Consider the following 22,412-nt stretch of genomic DNA (forward strand, 5'->3'; position numbering starts at 1 on the left):
AAATAGACACATAAGTAATATTTTGCGATCCTTAAAGTGTGCATACATTTTTCTGGAGGCACTGTGTACCGTGTAACGCAGAGCAACAATCTGCAGAGGACTACTGTCTGTATGAGAATGACACTGCACCCTGTCATGAAGGAGCACATGTGTGGTAATGGTTTGAGGACATTAACGTTCCTGAAATGGACTATCCTGGCTACAGTCCCGATCTGAACCCAGTGGAACACTTTCGGAGTGATTAGAACGTCGAATTCGCTGTGGACACCAGCGTCCAACATCACTGGCTTTTTTGGTTTCGCCTCTGCGGGCCGCCATGCATCCAAAGACGTTCAGACACTTCACTGAAAGTGTCTCTACCAGAGTTCAAGCCCATCTCAAAAGCAAATGACAGATCGAGGTGGCGCACCGGTTAGCACATTTCACTCGCATTGTGGAGGAAGACGGTTTAAACCCACATCCGGCCATCCCGATTTAGTTTTCCCGTGATTTCCCTAAATGGCTCCAGGCGAATGCCGGGATGGTTCCTTTGAAAGGCCACGACCGACTTTCTTCCCCGTCCTTCCCTAATCCGAAGAGACTGAAGACCTTGGTGTTTGGTCCCCTCACCCCAAATCAAACAACCAACCAAAAGCAAATGGCAGACAAGTCTCGTATTAGTGTTCAGCAACAGTGTCCAGATATTTTTGATCAGACAGGCTGCTATGATAGATGCGCTTTGATGGAGATTGTCACAGCAACGAGACCGGCCGCTCTAGCGATACTGACAGGGAAACCTCCCCATCGCACCCCCCTCAGATTTATTTATAAGTTGGCACAGTGCATAGGCCTTGAAAAACTGAACACAGATCAATCGAGAAAACAGGAAGAATTTGTGTTGAACTATGAAAAAAATAAGCAAAATATACAAACTGAGTAGTCCATGTGCAAGATAGGCAACATCAAGGAGAGACTGAGCTCAAGAGCGCCGTGGTCCCGTGGTTAGCGTGATCAGCTGCAGAACGAGAAGTCCTTGGTTTAAATCTTCCCTCAAGTGAAAAGTTTAATTTTTTATTTTCAGACAATTATCAAAGTTCACGCACTCACACATAATCAACTTCGCTGTCCAAAATTCCAGGACATGTTCAGATTTGCTTGGACATATGCAGAATTTGACGGTCTGCACACGGAAAAGTTTGAAAACGTTAAAAACATATATCTTTTGACGGAGCACAGGGAAAACTGCGCGACTGTGAAACTGTTGCATTGATTTGTTGCAGTTTACGTGACAAACTCTTATGTTTTCAACACTTTTTTGGAACTGATTATCACATCCACAAGAAAACCTAAATCGGGCAAGGTACAAGAATCTTTCTAACAATTCGCCAAGTGTACAAGTTATGTGGGTCGACAACATATTCCTGTTATGTGACGTACATGCCGTTACCAGTGTCGTATAGAATATATCAGACGTGTTTTCCTGTGGAGAAATCGGTTGACCTATGACCTTGCGATCAAATGTTTCCGGTTCCCATTGGAGAGGCACGTCCTTTCGTCTACTAATTGCACGGTTTTGCGGTGCTGTCCCAAAACACAGACACTGAGCTTATTACAGTGAACAGAGACGTCAATGAACGAACCGACAGATCATAACTTTGCAAAAGTAAACTCTTCACTCGAGGGAAGACTTGAACCAAGGACCTTTCATTCTGCAGCCGCTCACGCTAACGACGGGACCACGGTGCTCCTGAGCTCACACGTTCCTAGATGCTGCATATCTTGTACATGGACTACTCAGTTTGTATATTTTGCTTATTTTTTCATAGTTGCACACAACTTCTTCCTGTTTCCTCGACTGATCTGTGTTCAACTTTTCAAGGCCTATCCACTGTGCCAACTTACAACTAAACGTGAGGGGGGTGCGATGGGGAGCAGGCGAAGTGAGGTGGTGGTCTGGTGGTCGGCGCCTACCTGTCGTAGTCGATGCGGCAGTAGAGCTTGTGGTCCCTGGTGAAGCAGGTGTGGGCGAGTCGCGCGCCGCACACGCAGCACTGCAGGCAGCGCTCGTGGTACGAGGCGTCGGCCACGCGCATGATGTACCGGTCGCAGATGGGCCGACGGCACGCGCAGCACAGGCCCAGCCCGACGCCGACGCCGACGCCGACGCCGACGCCGACGCCGACGCCCAGGCCCGCCACGGCGCACAGCTTGTCCGCCATCGCCAGCACCCTCTGCGCACACCGAAGCACACGTGCACAGTCAGTCGGCTGTCTGTTGGCGGTCACTGGTTGAAGCGCGAGCAGACCGCCACAACACTCTGAACAACGCTGTCGGACTCCCGATGTCTCAAGTGTCCATCGAAAAATGATAGGCGAGGTAATCTCGTAAGGCAGGCGTCAGTCTCAGTCATCCGACAACAGTTCACGAACGAAGGTCAATCGTTCTCTATACAGGGTGTTACAAAAAGGTATGGCCAAAGTTTCAGGAAACATTCCTCACACACAAAGAAAGTAAAAATGTTATGTGGACATGTGTTCGGAAACGCTTACTTTCCATGTCAGAGCTCATTTTATTACTTCTCTTCAAATCAGATTAATCATGGAACGGAAACACACAGCAACAGAAGATACCAGCGTGACTTCAAACACTTTGTTACAGGAAATGTTCAAAATGTCCTCCGTTAGCGAGGATACATGCATCCATCCTCCGTCGCATGGAATCGCTGATACGCTGATGCAGCCCTGGAGAATGGCGTATTGTATCACAGCCGTCCACAATACGAGCACGAAGAGTCTCTATATTTGGTACCGGGGTTGCGTAGACAAGAGCTTTCAAATGCCCCCATAAATGAAAGTCGAGAGGGTTGAGGTCAGGAGAGCGTGGAGCCCATGGAATTCGTCCGCCTCTACCAATCCATCGGTCACCGATTCTGTTGTTGAGAAGCGTACGAACACTTCGACTGAAGTGTGCAGGAGCTCCATCGTACATGGACCACATGTTGTGTCGTACTTGTAAAGGCACATCTTCTAGCAGCACATGAAGAGGATCCCGTATGAAATCGAGGAAGTACAGTAGATAGTGACGAAACTAATCTGAGCTCTAACATGGAAATTAAGCGTTTCCGGACACATGTCCACATAACACCTTTTCTTTATTTGTGTGTGAGGAATGTTTCCTGAAAGTTCGGCCGTACCTTTTTGTAACACCCTGTATAAGCGGGCAGTGCACGCCAGCGGAATCATTCTGCTGTGAGCTCTATTTGCAACAACATTGAAACACTATGCCTCGTCGGCGTGTCTATCGTCAACGCCGCCACCGCATGCCTGTCTACAAACACATAATTAGCCTCGAAAATAGACTTGGCACAAATGGTACTGCACAAAGTGTTATATTGAATGGACCGATTTTTTTCCGTGGATGTCGAGTTAATTTCAGTCTCGAGGCTGGCACAGGGAGTACCGGAAGTGGATGGTTTACTCTCGCAATCGTCCGATGTGGGAACGCCTCTCTCTTCCTGGACTTGAGTCATTCGCCGACCGAGATGTCATTGCTTACAAGACCTGGCATTGTGGAATAGATGCTAAGTCCCAGTCTAGATCTAGTTATGTATATAGTAATATGCCATTCGCATTGTATACCCGCTCCTGTCGTAAAGTTAATAATGATGAAAAAATACACTTGCTGAGAATGTAACTTTAACTGGTGATGTAACTCTGTACTATAATTATTAATGAAGTCTGATCTGTAGCGTCAGCCATTAACCGGGGAGCGTGCATCGCGAACCGGGGGCTCAAGGGTGCAGCAGTTTGAAAAAATTAACAAAGCATAGTGCCGCTCTGCCCGCTGGGCGCCTAGCCGGCTGGTTACGCTACCCGCTTGGCTCGGCGCCAGGAAAACCACACGCAAAACAGACAGTCTCACAGTTCCCTAACTTTGTCTACTCCCGCGGACTTTAGACACCTGTAGAAGAAAATTATATCTATGAGCGAGGACGGCTGTCGGTATTTCAGAGTGGATGCGCCACATATTCCGAACCTTTGTGACGAATGCTACGACCAGTGGGTGTAGTGGATAGGGGCGCTAGTAGCGCGTGACAGATTGAGGGTTTGGATTGGCTGTTAAGGGTGTCCGGATGCCCGAGGCGGTTGACGCAACCGCTCTACATCTACATCCATACTCCACAAGCCTCCTGACGGTGTGTGGTGGAGGGTACTTTGAGTATCTCTATCGGTTCTCCCCTCTATTCCAGTCTCGTATTGTCCGTGGAAAGAAAGATTGTCGGTATCCCTCTGTGTGGGCTCTAACCTCTCTGATTTTATCCTCATGGTCTCTTCGCGAGATATACGTAGGAGGGTCCAATATACTGCTTGACTCCTCGCTGAAGGTATGTTCCCGAAAATTCAACAAAAGCCCGTACCGAGGTACTGAGGGTTTCTCTCTGGAGTTTATCTGTCATCTCCGTGACGCTTTCGTGATTACTAAATGATCCTGTAACGAAGGGCGCTGCTCTCGTTTGGATCTTCTCTATCTCTTCTATCAATCCTATCTGGTACAGATCCCTCACCGGTGAGCAGTACTCAAGCATTGGGCGAACAAGTGTACTGTAACCCACTTCCATTGTTTTCGGGCTGCATTTGCTTAGGATCCCTGTAGATGTCTGAATGTCCTGATTTCTCTAAATCATGTACGTTCATTTTTACTTATTCGACGTTTCTTCTGTTTATTCAATTCCGTAATGCTGAACGGGCTTTACAAAGGTCGAAATGGAAAAGTAGAGATACAGAGCCCATTAAAAACAGTGTTGCCATGATCTCAGAGCTTTATATAAAAAAAAGTATCTACGACAGCTGTTACTAAACATTCACTGACCACCTTAGAGCATGAAATTATGAAATTTCCACAAAACTGATTTCACAGTTGTTAAAATTAGCAACAGTTTGTACTGTGTCTGGTACACAGACAAGACAAGAAACACCGCTTCTTGCGACGACGTGGCGCCCGAGACGAACATCCACAAAGAGCCAGTTTGGTTGACATGTCTGTGGCGCTAACGCATAGCCAGAGACGAGAAGATTTACAACTAACCAGAACAAAGCGTTTCTGTGCGGGATACTAGCAAACTAAGGGTTATTGCAAAATGCTCCTAGAACAAGCTTTTTTATCGTGAGACAAGAGGACGTTACTCAGCGGCAATGAAAGTCGTTAGCGAATACATAATTCGAACGGAAGAACGAAATACCCAAACTGCCAAATCAAAAGAAAGGCGAATGCTGGGAGGAGGAGGAGGAGACAAGATGCAGTCGTACAGTGACACACTCAGCTATACCTGAGCCTAGACACCCCGCCAGCTGGGAGGTCACGCAGCAGTTTGGCCACACGCATAAGCAACGATGATCAGAAACGCTATTGCTGCCAAAAGTATGTCTCACCGCAGTCAAGCTGCAGCCACCTACAAGGAACTCGAAACAACTGGATAGGCTATCATCTCATATTACTACAGTGAAGGCCATGAGACACTCCGTTCTGACACAATGGCTACAAAAATGGTTAAAATGGCTCTGAGCACTATGGGACTTAACATCTAAGGTCATCAGTCCCCTAGCACTTAGAACTACATGAACCTAACTAACCTAAGGAGATCACACACATACATGCCAGAGGCAGGATTCGAACCTGCGACCGTAGCGGTCACGCGGTTCCAAACTGAAGTGCTTAAAACCGCACGGCCACAGCGGCCGGCCAATGGCTACATATCAGTCTAGTGAGTACACTTAAGCAACCATTAAAGGTCAGCCTGCCTATGTTCTCTTTTTCTCTATATTATACCTAAAATCCAGGAAGGCATTGACGAGACGGCCACTAAGAAAATGGACATGTTGCCAAATTTTTCTTCAGTGCACTGTTCTAAGACAACACAAAAGAGTTTATATTCCAAAGAAGTACATTGGGACGGAGCTTTCGTTCTAAATGACAGTCGCAAGAGAAGCTAAGCGACGAAGATCACTTTCATTTTGATGGGTTCGTCAATAAGCAAAACTGACGCATTTGGGGACTGAGAATCGCCATTTCACGATCGAGCAGTCTCTTCACCCTCAAAGGGTGACCGTGTGATGGGCAATGTCCAGTCACGGAATAACCGGTGCGATATTTGACGACGGCACGGTGACTACCGAACGGTACGTGGAGGTTTTTCATAAGATGATTTCATCCCCATATTGCGAAGTTACTCTGATTTCGACAATATCTGGTTCATGCAAGACGGAGATCAACCCCATCGAAGCAGGAGAGTGTCTGATGTCCTGGAGGAGCACTTTGGAGACCGCATTCTGGCTCTGGGATACCCAGAGGCCACTGGCATGGGCCTCTATTGGCCGCCGTATTCTCCGGGTCTGAACACTTGCGAGTCCTCTTTGTGGGACTATATTAAATCAAGGTGTATAGTAATAACCCAAAACAACAGCCATTCAGGAGGTCATCCACAGCGTCGGTGCTCCGACACTTCAGCGGGTCATGCAGAATTTCGCTATTCGTCTGCGCCACATCATCGCCAATGAATGCAGGGATAACGAACATGTCATAACCAAAATCCGAACATATGCAGTGACGTTTACATGTTGAATAAAGTGTGCGCACGCCGTAGGTTGTATCTAATTTACGTTTTTTTTCATATAGTTCAATAATTGTCATCATGTGTATTTATCAACTTTCTCGGATTGCTAATACGGATTGTCGTTATTGTTGCGGTCTTCAGCCCTGAGACTGCTTTGTAGCAGCTCTCCATGCTACTCTATCCTGTGCAAGCCTCTTCATCTCCCAGTACCTGCTGCAACCTTCATCCTCTGAATCTGCTTAGTGTATTCATCTCTCGGTCTCCCTCTACGATTTTTATCCTCCACGATGCCCTCCAATACTAAATTGGGAATCCCTTGACGCCTCAGAACATGTCCTACCAACCGATCCTTTCTTCTCGTCGAGTTGTGTCACAAACTTCTCTTCTCCCCAATTCCTTTCAATACCTCCTCATTAGTTATGTGATGTACCCATCTAATCTTCAACACTCTTCTGTAGCACCACATTTCGAACGCTTCTATTCTCTTCTTGTCCAAACTATTTATCGTCCATGTTTCACTTCCATACATGGTTACACTCCATACAAATACTTTCAGAAATGACTTCCTGACACTTAAATCTATACTCGATGTTAACACATTTCTCTTCTTCAGAAACGCTTTCCTTGCCATTGCCAGTCTTGAAATTTCCTACGACCTCAACAGCTGATAAAGGCGGTGAAGTCATTGCAAGGATTGGAAAACGGAAAGGAGAACGAAATATATTGCACTTAGGGGGTGGATAAAAATAAGGAAATACAAAAACGGCAGCAGATTACCACGCCTAATACGGAGTAGGAAGATCGTTGGCATTTAAAACAGCTTCCAGTAGTCTCTGAATGCATGAATACGGATAAAAACAGGTCGTATATGGTTTGCTACGGAATCTTGGCTTCCTTCGTGCTGTCTTCATGTTGATAGGGTTCACGAGTGCGGCAGCCCGTTCTACAGCGAGTTTTCAGCTGTCTTTCTCTTTATTTTTCGTCGTAATTCTTTCCAGTGACTCCTTCGTGATCACGCAACAGACACTGTCCCCCGTGCTGTAATTTAGCGGATGATGCTTTTTCACGTTCCCTGTACGCGGTAAAAAGGTGCCTCTCGAAACTACAAACACTTCGGCGACCGTGGTTACAGGAACAGTCACGATACACGCACCAACAATATGCGCACGTTAGAATTCACTTTGCTCCGACATAATACACTCGCACGTACACAGAGCGCTGTTCTGAACACGACTATCCCCTGCTACGTAGTGAGATGATTGCACACGTTCTTTCCGTGGTCTAATACAACAGCGCAACCTGTTGACTTGACCAGCACATGCATTAATGTTCGAGCACGCAATTCTCGCGGTGGCTCCATATTTTTGTCCAAACTTTGTACATGTTCGATCCGTGAAAGAATCTTTTAGGTGTTATACTGAGGACCAGTGGTTCAATACCTTTTATGTCATCCGAGACCGAGGGGGCCCAGTGGTTAGCACACTGCACCCGCATTCGGGAGGACGGTGGTTCTAACCCGCGTCCCATCATCCTGATTTACGAAACTTCCTTGCAGATTAAAACTGTGTGCCGGAGTGAGACTCGAACGCGGGACCTTTGCCTTTCGCGGGCAAATGCTCTACCAACTGAGCTACCCAAGCACGACTGATGCCCCGTCCTCACAGTTTTACTTCTGCCAGTACGTCGTCTGCTACTTTCCAAACTTTACAGAAGATGATCTGCGAACCTTGCAGAACTTTCACTCCTGAAAGAAAGGATATAGCGGTCACATGGCTAAGCCACAGCCTGGGGGATGTTTCCAGAATGAGATTTACACTCTGCAGTGGAGTGTGCGCTGATACGAAACTTCCTGGCAGATTAAAACTGTGTGCCGGAGGCTGTGAGGACGAGGCGTGAGACATGCTTGGGTAGCTCAGATGGTAGAGCACTTGCCCGCGAAAGGCAAAGTTCCTGACTTCAGGGTGGACATGGTCTAGTGAACTTTCATGAAAATGGAGTTTAGCTATGCCAGAGAATCCTTCCCAACAACGCAACTACCGACGACGCGAGATGTATGCCAATTCTTACTTCGCCGGTGCCCCTAGAAAAGAAGTAACCAGACAAGAACTGGAGACAGGTATGGCGCATTCTACGGAACGTTTACCTCCCAACGTCGGTAACTCAACATGGTATGTGGTGGTAAATAAAAGTTCGCAACGAATCAACGGCTGCACGCGATTCATTTGGCAGACACTCCATTATGTTTAGGCTGTGCAACAGTGGACACTGATGAAATTCGTTTAGCACGTAGTGGGACGGCTCCAGTGTGGTACTTGGCACAACGGATATTGGCGTTCCTGTTACGCTCCGCCCCTCACATAATTTCAGCAGACACACTTCTTTTTCCCCCAACAATTTTATTTTCCGGGCCAAAAATCCAATGCAGTGACATGGGTACGGGGAATGGTTGTGGGCTACGTCTATAACGAATCGGAAAAGGACAAAGTGAATTTTTGGCATTTTCTCCTCGATGGACACACTAAGCTGCAACAGCATAATAAATATAGGCAAGACTTCGCTAATTACTTGCGACTTACATTTACCGACCCGCCGGCCAGATGGGGTGTGACGGGTGAGAGATGAGATAGACATCGATCACACTTACGGACCGTTAGTTAATTTCGAGAAGACGACCCCGTCTTACACCAACGTCTCGAGAAAGAGTCGATAGATGGCTCTCTTGCTCTATCGAACTTCGGGTCGTGAGCAAGTGTCGCCCCCCGACAAAAATTTCATTTCATTGCTACAAAAGCATGATGTTTCTTTTATATTTGTACTATCCACGATGTCTTCATGTCTTTCATTTGGACATTTTCAGTTTTATGCATTTCCTTACTTAATTAATTTTCTAATTAGCCACTATTTGTCAACATTTGGACATTGTAGTCACTATTTATGCAGTAGTAAAACAAAATGTATGTTAGCAAAGGTAGTTAGCCTGACAATAAAAAAAAAAACCTTCGAGTGTCGATCCGGCACACAGTTTTAGTTTACCAGGAAGTTTCACATCAGCCCACACTCCGCTGCACAGTGAAAACCTGATAGTGATTTAAGTTTTCCATGATTTTCCTAAATCGCTTCAGGCAAGTGCTGGGATAGTTCCTGTGAAAGGGCAAGGCCGATTTCGTTTTCTAATCTGATGGGACCAATGACATCTCTGTTTGATCCCACCCCTAAATCAACCAACCAACCATCCACACTTAAGTTTCCGTGTGTCCTTCTGTCGGTGTAGGTGAATGTTTTAACGGCTTCTTCGAATAAGAAGCTTCATTGACTAATGTGAGTCTTACGTCACCAACTTTGAAGTCCTCGCACTTTGGGGATACTTGTAACCGCCGTGTCGACAGTAAAAGCGTTTTTAGAGTGAAGACTAGAGCGGTGTATTTGCGCCCCTAGACACTGCAATAAAGTTACATTTCACGGAATACAAGGGAGCGGGGTGACACGAACTGCAGGACACCCACGCCGCAGTGGCGGCGAGGTGGCGCCGAGTAACTCGGTAACAATTTAGAGGAGGGAAGCTCCGGGGGCGGCAGATATTGCACGGGCCGCTGTCGCCGCCCCCGCGGCCGCCATAAATCCCGGCTAATCCGACCGGCGCGGAGCGGCGCGCCGAGGCGGTGTTTATGTTTGGCGGAGGCGGCTGGCGGGAGCGTTTCACGGTCAGCGGACTTTACAGCGGCGATTTCACGGCCGACCCCGGGCCCGCGCCGCCTCGTGCGCTATTAGGCCCCTTCCTCAGGCATTATCCCACCCCACCCCTGTGCTATAACGCGGCCTGCCGGCGCAGAAGACGCGGTGGCGGTATGCCGTGGGTGGCGCAATTCGTAGCCATCTGCGTCTGTGCTCACGTTACGCTACGCCTGTGCAGACTTCGGTGTAATGCGGCAGCTGGTTTTCATATTCCCCAACTAACTGAATGCAGACAGACGCGTTAAGGTAGTCACGGAATATGCTTAGTGAATAACCGTTCTCGACATCGGAGAAAGAGTGGTTCACTAACAGTGTGCCACACGGATCTATACTGAAGCGCCAAAGAAACTGGTATAGGCATACGTCTTCAAATACAGAGATACATAAACAGGTAGAACACGGCACTGCGGTCGACAACGACTATGTAAGACAACAAGTGTCTGGCGCAGTTGTTAGATCGGTTACTGCTGCTGCAATGGCAGGTTATCAAGATTTAAGTGAGTTTGAAAGTGGTATTACAGTCGGCACAAGAGCGATGGGACACAGTACCTTCGAGGAAGCGATGAAGTCAAAACTTTCCCGTACGATCATTTCACGAGTGTACCGTGAATATCAGGAATCCGGTTGTTGTTGTGGTCTTTAGTCCTGAGACTGATTTGATGCAGCTCTCCATGCTACTCTATCCTGTCCAAGTTTCTTCATCTCCTAGTACCTACTGCGACCTACATCCTTCTGAAGCTGCTTAGTGTATTCATCTCTGGGTCTCCCTCTATGATTTGTACCCTCCACGCTGCCCTCCAGTACTAAATTGGTGATCCCTTGATGCCTCAGGACATGTCCCACCAACCGTCCTTTCTTTTTGTCAAGTTGTGCCACATACTCCTCTGCTCCCCAATTCTATTCAATACTTCATCATTAGTTATGTGATCTACCCATCTAATCTTGAGCATTCTTCTGTAAAACCAAATTTCGAAAGCTTCTATTCTCTTCTTGCCTAAACAATTTATCGCCCACTTTTCACTTCCATACATAGCTACACTCCATACAAATACTTTCAGAAACGACTTCCTGACACTTAAATCTATACTCGATGTTAACAAATTTCTCTTCTTCAGAAACGCTTTCCTTGCATTGCCAGTCTTGAAATTTCCTTCGACCTCAACAGCTGATAAAGGCGGAGAAATCATTGCAAGGATTGGAAAAGGGAAAGGAGGTCGATGGTCGCTCAATACGTGTATAGAACGAAAAATATTGCGCTTAGGGGGTGGATAAAAATAAGGAAATACAAAAACGGCAACAGATTACCACGCCTAATACGGAGTAGGAAGATCGTTGGCATTTAAAACAGCTTCCAGTAGTCTCTGAATGCATGATTATGGATAAAAACAGGTCTACATTTTATATCCTCTCTACTTCGACCATCATCAGTTATTATGCTCCCCAAATAGCAAAACTCATTTGCTACTTTAAGCGTCTCGATTTCTAATCTAATTCTCGCAGCGTCGCATGATTTAATTCGACTACATTCCATTCTCTTCGTTTTGCTTTTGTTGATGTTCATCTTATATCCTCCTTTCAAGACACTGTCAATTCCGCTCAGCTACTCTTCCAGGTCCTTTGCTGTCTCTGACAGAATTACAATGTCAGCGCCAAACCTCAAAGTTTTTATTTCCTCTCCGTGGATTTTAATTCTCTTCTCTCCTGTAAAACATAAAATCTCCGAAATCACTGCGGCCAGAAAAAGTTCCTGCAAATCGTGACTAACGATGACTGAAGAGAATTGTTCACCGCGACAGAATACAACCATTCCGCAAATTCCTGCAGATTTCAATGCTGGACCATCAACAAGAGTCAGGCTGCAAATCATTCAACGCAACATCATCGATGCGGGCTTTCGAAGCTGGATACCCAAGACGCAAGCCTTTACGCCCCGCTTGGGCCCGTCAACACCGACATTGAATTATTGATGTTTGGCAACATGTTGCCTGGTCGGACGAGTGTCGTTTCAAATTGTATCGAGCAGATGGACGTATACGGCGTGGGGCGCGTGTAGTTTGCGTGATATGGGACCCCTGATACATCTCGATACGATTCTGACAGGTGACGAGTACGTAAGCATCGTCTCTGATCAACTGCATCCATGAATGTCCATTGTGCATTCCGACGGACTTGGACAACTCCAGCCGGACAATGCGGCATCCTACACGTCCAGAATTGCTACACAGTGTCTCCAGGAACACTCTGTTGAGTTCAAACACTCCCCAGATGTGAATATTATTGAGCTTATCTGGGATGCCTTGCAAAGTGCTGTTCAGACGAGATCTGCACCCATTGGTACTCTGTTTTACGGCCAGACCAGCAGGATTCGGGCACACAGATTTAATCTGCCAGGAAGTTTCATATCAGCGCACACTCCACTGCAGAGTGAAAGTCTCATTCTGGAAACATCCCCCAGACTGTGGCTAAGCCATGTCTCCGCAGTATCCTTTCTTTCATGAGCGCTAGTTCTGCAAGGTTCGCAGGAGAGTTTCTGTAAAGTTTGGGAGGTAGGAGACGAGATACTGGCAGAATTAAGGCTGTGAGACCGTTCGTGAGTCGTGCTTCGGTAGCTCAGATGGTAGAGCAATTGCCCGCGAAAGTCAAAGGTCCAGAGTTCGAGTCTCGGTCGGGCACACAGTTTTAATCTGCCTGGAAGTTTCAGGATTCATGGTGTTATTTCCCACCAGCACTATCTTAGACATTAGTTGAGTGCACGCTACATCGTGTTGCGGCACTTTTGCGTGCTCGCGGGAGCCCTACACGATTTTAGGTAGGTGGACCAGTTTCTTTGGTTCTTCAGTGTGTGTAGGGTCCTTGGTTATTCTTGTTACTTATAAACCCTGGGCGCCCCTTATGCTTAATAATCTGCTCAAGGGTCAGAAACAATGCAGGTGAAATTGAGACTATTTATCTGAACGTTCGATACGCATTAATTTACGAGGAGCACGTAAAGGTGCCGGGAAAATAGTGTCTCCCGCCAAGTATGAGTGCCTGTGGCAGATTTCATCTGATTTCATGCAGCCCACACAACTTAACTGTAATGAACTTCGTTCTTTATGACAGTTCTCGGTCGCACATTGTAGGGGCAATGAGGACGACCTTACAGCGATTTCGATGGGGAGTGTTTGATTACCCACCGTGCAGACCCCTTCTGGTTTTCATCTTTGCTCACACAAACCGCTAGCTATGAAGACAAGAGTTTTGTACAGACAACAAGCTGCAGCCCAGCGCAGAGAGTTGTCAGGAAGCACGGGTGGATGCCTTCTAGGATGAGGGTATTGGGAAGTTGGTACTACGCCACGAGAAATGTCTCAATCGGGCACTGTAGAGACGTAGGTGGAAGGTGTAACCAACTGTTAGAAATAAAACATTTTTCATTTTCACTGTCGTTTTCATTACGTGACGGATCGGACCTTACTTTTCGAATAGCCCTCGTATGCACCTGCCGATGTACTGAAGCAACAATGCGTTTTGCAGTGGGACCATCTATTTTTAATGGCATTAAGCTGCTCGCGAATAAGGCGTATGGCATTATTCAGTCAGAACTTCGTCAGCGTAATAGTTAAATATGTTGCCGATTTACATGGGCACAGTGTCTGCATCTAGATGATTACTTTGCAAATCACAATCAAGTGTGTAGCACAGTGTTCATTGAATCACCTTCAAGTTATTTCTCTACGGTTTCCCTCTCTAAGTGCGCACGGGAAAAACGAGCACTTAAGTCTTTCTGTGGGAGCTCTGATTTATCTTATTTTCCTGCTTCTGCTAATAGAACTTGCCTGTAAGAGCCGCTTCCAACCTCAACTTTTCAAAACAGTTGCTGCTCTCTGCAGGAAGGGTGGCCAGAAGGGATCCGCAAAACTACCGTCCCATATTCTTGGCATCCATTTGCTGTAGAATGTTAGAACACACTCTGTGCTGAAACATAATGAGGTATTTCGAACAGAACGACCTTTTCAATGGTAACCAGAGTGAACATCGATCATGTGGAATGCAACTCGCACTTTTCTCACATGACATCGTGGAAGCCAAGGCAGTCAAATAAAATCATTATCTCTCTGTTTCTGTTTGACTCACAGCCACACCCATGCTTATTATCAAAAGTACGATGGTATTGGGTATAAGATGAAATCTGTGACTTGATTGACGGTATCTTAGTAGGGAGAACGCAGCATTTTATCTTGGATGGAAGGTCATCGTCAGATGTAGACGTAACTCGTGTTTTACTCCAAGGAAATGTGTTGGGTCCCTTGCCCTCCATGTTGTATAATATTGACCTTGCGGTTAATATTAATAGTAACCTCCGACTTCTCGCAAATGATCCAGGTATCTGCAACGAAGTACAGTCTCAAAGAAGCTATACAAGTATTCCGGTAAATATCTTGATAAGATTTCAAAGTAGCGCACAGATTAGCAACTTACTTTAAAAGTTCAGAAATGTAAAATTGTGCACATAAGAAAGAAACCCAGTAACCTATGGATATGTGTAAGAGTCACCAGTAATCGGTAATCTCATACAAATAGCTTGGTGTAATGCTTACTTGGGACACGACATACTGCCACCACATAGCGTTAGTCGACGGTAACTCAGATAGCAGACTACGGTTTGTAGGTAGAAAAGTAGGAACGCCATCAGGAGATTGCCAATATATCAGTCGCATGATCCGTCGTAGAATACTGCTGAAGTGTGTGAGATCCATACGAAACAGGACTCGTAGAGGTTATTGAACGTAGACAGGGAAGGGTAACACAAAATGTCACATGTTTGTTTGACTCGCGGACGAGTCGAAGAAACTGAAGATGCAGACTCTAGCAGATAGAGGTAAACTATCCCGAGAAATCTGCTAACAAAGTTTCAAGAAAAGTTATGACTAGAAACATACTATAATATTTTACGTATCACTTCCATAGGGATTGTGATCAAAATATTACCCGTAAATTTACAGAACGCACGATCATTCTTCCCGCGTTCCGTATGTGCATTGAACTGACGCGGAGGGACGTACTCAGTGCCATGCACTTCACACTGGTCAAAGGGAAACAATTCCAGTCAAGAGCAGAGTCCCTACCGTGGTCTTGAAGTCGCCGCTCACAACCAAGTGTACAAGAAATCAGGATGTCCAAACACTTGCCCCTGGCGTAGACGAAACCCAGCTGCCACCGTGCAGTGGAAACCAGCTACAGAATCTACGACGGCCCTCTCGTGTTTGATCCAGTTGCGCCTTTCACAGGTGACTGCTGTAGCTTTTTAGCACGAGAACGCAGACTACTTGTATTATTACCTGGTTCCACGCACAATAATATCTACGGATATAGGCCGGGAAACTTCCTTTTTTTTTCTTCACCTTTTTCTTTATCATCATCATCATCATTTAAGACTGATTACGCCTTTCAGAGTTCAGTCTGGAGCATAGTCCCCCTTATACAATTCCTCCTTGATCCTCCATTCAGTGCTAACATTGGTGCCTCTTCTGATGTTAAGCCTATTACTTCAAAATCATTCTTAACCGAATCCAGATACCTTCTCCTTGGTCTACCCTGACTCTTCCTACCCTCTACTGCTGAACCCATGAGTCACTTGGGTAACCTTGCTTTTCCCATGCGTGTAACATGACCCCACCATCTAAGCCTGCCCGTCCTGAGTGCTGCATCTATATTGTACATTCCCAGTTTTTCTTTGATTTCCTCATTGTGCACACCCTCCTGCCATTGTTTCCATCTACTAGTACCTGCAATGATTCTAGTTACTTTCACATCCATAACCTCAACCTTATTGATAAGGTAACCTGAATCCACCCAGCTTTCGCTCCCATACAACAAAGCAGTTGGTCGAAAGATTGAACGGTGCACAGATTGGTACTGACTTCCTTCTTGTAGAAGAGAGTAGATAGTAACTGAGCACTCCCTGCATTAGATTTTTTTTTTTTGTCAAGAGTCTTCTGATAGGTTTGTTGCGGCCCGCCACGAACTCCTCTCCGGTGACAACCTCTTCATATCAGAGTAGCACCTGCAACCTACGTCCTCAATTATTTGCTGGATGTATTGCAATCTCTGTCTTCCTCTACAGCTTTGCCCTCTGCAGCTCCCTCTAGTACCAAGGAGATGATTCCCTCATGTCTTAACACACTTGCTATCACCCTGGCCCTTCTCCTTATCAGTGTTTTCAAAAAAATGGTTCAAATGGCTCTGAGCACTATCGGACTTAACATCTGAGGTCATCAGTCCCCTAGAACTTAGAACTACTTAAACCTAACTAACCTTAGGACATCACACACATCCATGCCCGAGGCAGGATTCGAACCTGCTACCGGTTCGCACGGTTCCAAAGTGAAGCGCCTAGAACCGCTCGGCCACACCGGCCGGCTATCAGTGTTTTCCACATCCTCCTTTTCACTCCGATTCTACGCGGAACCTCCACATTCCTTACCTTATCAGCCCACCCAGTTTCCAACATTCGTGTGTAACACAACATGTCAAGTGCTTCGATTCTCTTCTGTTCCGGTTTTCCCAGAGCTCATGTCTCACTATGATACAATGCCGTGCTCCAGAAGTACATCCTCAGAAATTTCTTCCTCAAATTGAGGCCTGTGTTTGATAGGAATGCCCTTTCTCCCAGTGCTAGTCTGCTTTTGATGTCCTCCTTGCTCTGCCCGTGACTGGTTATTTTGCAGCGTAGGTAGCAGAATTCCTTGACTTCATCTACTTCGTGACCATCAGTCTCTCGCTGTTCTAATTTCTGCTACTTCTCACTACTTTGTCTTTCTTCGATGTACTCCCAGTCCACATTCTGTACTCATTATATTGTTCATTCCAATCTGCATAGCGTGTGATTCTTCATCATTTTCAGTCAGGATAGCAATGTCGTCAGTGAATATTATCATTGATATCCTTTCACATTTAATTTTAATTTCACTCCTGAACCTTTCTTTTTTTTCCATCATTGCTTCCTCGATGTACAGTAGGGGCGAAAGGCTACATCCTTGTCTTACACCCTTTTTAATCCGAGCACTTCGTTCCTGGTCGTCTCCTGGCCGTACAACCTTATCCCCTCTTGGCTCGTGTATATGTGTTATATTACCAGTCTCCCCCGAAGTTCCTGGCAGTGGAATGAGCGACCAGCTGGACTGGCGCCAGTGCAGCCAGAAGGCTTAACAGCTGAAGGTGTTGCGCGGTGTCAGGCTGCCCTGGCCGTGTGGAGTGAGCCCTCCCCGTGATTGTCCGGGGCCGTTGCTTACAGCAGGCAGCTCGCCGGCCCGGACGGGCGCAGATGCGGCGCTGCTAATCCGCAGAGCGCTGGCGCCGCCACGCCGTGACTGACTGCGACTAATTACCCGCGCGGCACCTGCCCGACAGCTGCCCGGCGTTACTCACGTCCCCCCTCTGGCGCCGCTCTGTGCTGCCCGCTCAAACATCTCCCGCACCACCAACCCTTCCTCACTCTCCATTGTACAGTACTGATTCCGCGACTTACGCCAACCAAACACTACTACTCCACTCGAAGGTGTTGCGCCGCCATTGATTGCAGTCCGCTCAGCACGTGTATCATCTATATCTACATCTATACTCCGCATGCCACCTGACGGTGTCTCGCGGAGAGTGTACCTTGAGTGCCTCTATCGGTGCCTCTACCTAGTCTCGTATTGTTCGTGCCAAGAAGGTCGGTATGCCTCTGTGTCGTCTCTAATCTCTCAGATTTTATCCTCGTCGTCTCTTAGAGAGATATACGTAGGAGGGAGCAATATACTGCTTCACTCCTCGGTGAAGGTATGTTCTCGAAACTTCGACAAAAGCCCGTACCGGGCTACTGAACGTCTCTCCTACAGAGTCTTCCACTGGAGTTTATCTATCATCTCCGCAACGCTTTCGCGATTACTAAATGATCCTGTAACGAAGCGCGCTGCTCTCCGTTGGATCTTCTCTACCTCTTCCATCAACTCTATCTGGTACGGATCCCTCACCGGTGAGCAGTATTCACGCAGTGGGCGAACAGGTGTACTGTAACCTACTTCCTATGTTTTCGGACTGCAGTACCTGGGTGTTAAAATTACGAACAACTTCAGTTGGAAGGACCACATAGATAATATTGTCGGGAAGGCGAGCCAAAGGTTGCGTTTCATTGGCAGGACACTTAGAAGATGCAACAAGTCCACTAAAGAGACAGCTTACACTACACTCGTTCGTCCTCTGTTAGAATATTGCTGCGCGGTGTGGGATCCTTACCAGGTGGGATTGACGGAGGACATCGAGAGGGTACAAAGAAGGGCAGCTCGTTTTGTATTATCGCGTTATAGGGGAGAGAGTGTGGCAGATATGATACACGAGTTGGGATGGAAGTCATTACAGCATAGACGTTTTTCGTCGCGGCGAGACCTTTTTACGAAATTTCAGTCACCAACTTTCTCTTCCGAATGCGAAAATATTTTGTTGAGCCCAACCTACATAGGTAGGAATGATCATCAAAATAAAATAAGAGAAATCAGAGCTCGAACAGAAAGGTTTAGGTGTTCGTTTTTCCCGCTCGCTGTTCGGGAGTGGAATAGTAGAGAGATAGTATGATTGTGGTTCGATGAACCCTCTGCCAAGCACTTAAATGTGAATTGCAGAGTAGTCATGTAGATGTAGGATTCTTCCAATGAATCTCAGTCTGGCATCTGCTTTACCAACGATCAACTTTATATGATCATTCCATTTTAAATCACTCTTAATGCCTACTCCCAGATAATTTATGGAATTAACTGCTTCCAGTTGCTGACCTGCTATTTTGTAGCTAAATGATAAGGGATCTGTCTTTCTATGTATTCGCAGCACATTACACTTGTCTACATCGAGATTCAATTCCCATTCCCGGCACCATGAATCAATTCGCTGCAGATCCTCCTGCATTTCAGTACAACTTTCCATTGTTACAGCCTCTCCATATACCACAGCATCATCCGCAAAAAGCCTCAGTGAACTTCCGATGTCATCCACCAGGTCATTTATGTATATTGTGAACAGCAACGGTGCTACGACACTCCCCTGCGGAACACCTGAAATCACTTTTACTTCGGAAGACTTCTCTCCATTAAGAATGACATGCTTCGTCACCATAGACAGGGTATTAAAGGTACAAGTACGAATATTATGATCATTGGTAAATAAGTACCCATTTAAGTATGTTAGTCACATAATTTACTTCCCAATGTTTTCTGCACGGTCGTCACTGCGCCGCAGTGCGGAATACGCCTGTCAGTATACACTTTCCACTTTGCGTTCCATAGAACATACTTCAATACCTGACCAGCTGCCTGGTGGAAAACAAACATTAATGACTTGCTCTTTCCATTCTTAGACGCAGATATTAACCAACCTAAAAATATACTACTGCTAAAAGCTAAAATTATTAGTCTAAAATGCAGTAAATACTGATCTACCAGGTGTACCGGTATGAAACGAGCCTTAAGATAAAATGTGTCCATAAGGAACACTTGTTGTGAACGAGCCTTAATTTTTTTTGTTTGGTTAGTATGACATCTGTCAAAGATATTTAGTATACATCAAAACATGGAACAAACAACATCATATGTTTTCATCTTGTTAACAATGTCGAATTTTGTACCTGATAGTGACGATTTGCTTAAAGCATTAATTTTTTTTCATTTGGGAAAAAGTGCTGCAGAGTCGCATCGAATGCTTGTCGAGGCAAATGGTGATCATGCTTTATCAGAAGCCTCTATCAGAAGCAACATGCAACGGTTCAGAAATAATGATTTTGATGTAAGAAATGAAGAACGTGGAACACCACCAAAAAAGTTCGAAGACGCCGAATTGCAAGCAATATTGGATGAAAATGACACTTTGAGTCAGAAGCAAATGGCAGCAATACTAAATGTTGCACAACAAACAATTTCTGACCGTTTAAAAGCTATGGGAAAGATCGAAAATTGTGGAAAATGGGTGACACATGAATTGAATGAAAGAGAGATGGAAAACCGAAAAACCATTTGTCAAATTTTGCTTCAAAGACATGAAAGAAAATCTGTTTTGCATCAAATTGTTACTGGCGATCAAAAATGGATTTATTTTAAGAACCTTAACCGGGAAAAGTCTTGGGTTACTCCGGGACAACCATCAATATCGATTGCAAAACCAGATCGATTCGGCAAGAAGACAATGCTCTGTGTTTGGTGGGATCAGAAAGCTGTGGTGTATCATGTGCTTCTAAAGCCCGGTGAAACTGTGATTACTAATCGCTTCAGACAACAAATGATCAATTTGAACTATGCATTGATTGGGTCAGAAGACATGACAAAGTAATTTTTTTACACGATAATGCACCTGCACACAAAGCAAAACTGGTCCAGGATACAATCAAAACACTTGGCTGAGAGCTGCTACCCCACCCGCCATATTCACCAGACTTGGCCCCTTCCAACTACCATTTGTTTTCATCAATGGGACGCGCATTGGCTTAGGAACACTTCGATTACTACGAAGAAGTCGAAAATTGAGTGTCTGATTAGTTTGCTTCAAAAGACGAACATTTCTATTGGCGTGGTGTCCACAAATTTCCATAAAGGTGGTAAAAATCTATAGACAGCAATGGTCAGTACCTTGAATAAAATGTTTTTACTTTTCAATTCAAAATTTGTGTTTCATTTTCACAAAAAAAGCTCATTTCATACCGGTACACGTGGTAATGCTGTTGATCACACTGTCCTCAGTCATCAATAAAAATATCTGCGCTTGTACACCAACACGCTGTGCGGCAAAAGCTAAACTCATTAGAGAAAAATAAAATATAAACGACACAATCTGTAGCCATTGTAAGTTCCACCCTTCGACAATGCCCTAACTTGAAATCTCCACACCAATATAACACCTGTAAAGTATATCGAATGGACTACTGCTACAAGTGCAAGGGGGAATCCTTCCCATGAAGCTTCTAATAACTGTCACCATACATACGACACATAGGCACATCATTCAATGATAATAACTCACTACATCCCACCCTCACCACATAAACTTCACTCTTTGCCAACAATTACAACACCACAAAGGATAGTAAATTATGAAATATGAAAACTACCTGATTAAATTTACAGGTGAACTGAGGGTCTGCATGGTACATTTGAGCTCCAGGCTGTGGCAGAAAAAAGGCTCTAAACCAATTGTGCATCCAGTCCACATGAGATTGCATGACAGATATAGACTCATCGCCCCATTCTCTACGAAAAGACTGTGCGAGGTTTCACTTGTCGTATTCGCTTGTGAAGGAATCATTCAGCATACAGAGAGTCAAAAGAGTCTTCACTGAAATTTAAAGCTGTACAATATCCAAGAGGGAACAACAAGATCAGCAGACCAAAGACAAAGTGCTTGCATTAAAAGGTGCATAGGACAGGGTTGCAATTGTCCACCCCTACGTTCCAGTCTATACATCGAAGGAACAACAACATAAATGGAAAGGAGCAAGAACAAAATTAAAATTCACAGTAAAAGGATATCAATGATAATATGTGCAGATGGCATTACTACCCTCAGTGAAAGTGAAGAAGAATACAGGATATTTTGAACGGAATGAACAGCCGGACGAGTGCAGAACATGGATTCAGAGCAAAGCGGAAAAAGACAAAAGTACTGATAAGTAGCACAAATGGGAACAGCGAAAAACTCGACATCAAAATTGGTGATCAAGAAGTGGACAAAGTTAAGGAATTATGTTCCCTTGGAAGCAAAATAAATCGTCACGGACGAAGCAAGGAGGATATAAAAAGCAGACTGGTACAGACAAATAGACTGGTCGTGAGGAGTCACACGTAGGTCTTAATTTGAGGAACAAATTTTTTGAGAATGTTCGGTTGGAGCACAGCTTTGTATGGTAGTGAATCATGGACAGTGGGAAAACTTGAAGAGAAGAGAAGCGAAGCGTTTGAGTTGTGGTGCTACAAAGATTGTTGAAAATTTTGTGGAATGATGAGTTGAGGAATGAGGAGGTTCTCCACAGAGTCGGCGAGAATAGTGACTGGCTGCATCAAACCGAACAGAAGACGCCTATAAAAACAAGAAA

The 22,412-nt window shown here is 45.5% G+C and overlaps 1 protein-coding gene across 1 annotated transcript in view; it reads right to left on the reverse strand.

Annotated features, from left to right (window-relative positions):
- Positions 1-1,946: 1,946 nt before the first annotated feature.
- LOC126267916 (uncharacterized) overlaps positions 1,947-22,412 on the reverse strand; it is a 376,167-nt gene continuing 355,701 nt past the window's right edge. The window contains exon 4 of the mRNA XM_049973226.1: positions 1,947-2,210. Coding sequence (XP_049829183.1) covers positions 1,947-2,210 — 264 coding nt within the window. The remainder of the gene's footprint in view (positions 2,211-22,412) is intronic.

This window comes from Schistocerca gregaria, chromosome 4, assembly GCF_023897955.1.
Source record: "Schistocerca gregaria isolate iqSchGreg1 chromosome 4, iqSchGreg1.2, whole genome shotgun sequence".
Taxonomy (NCBI): Eukaryota; Metazoa; Arthropoda; class Insecta; order Orthoptera; family Acrididae; genus Schistocerca; species Schistocerca gregaria.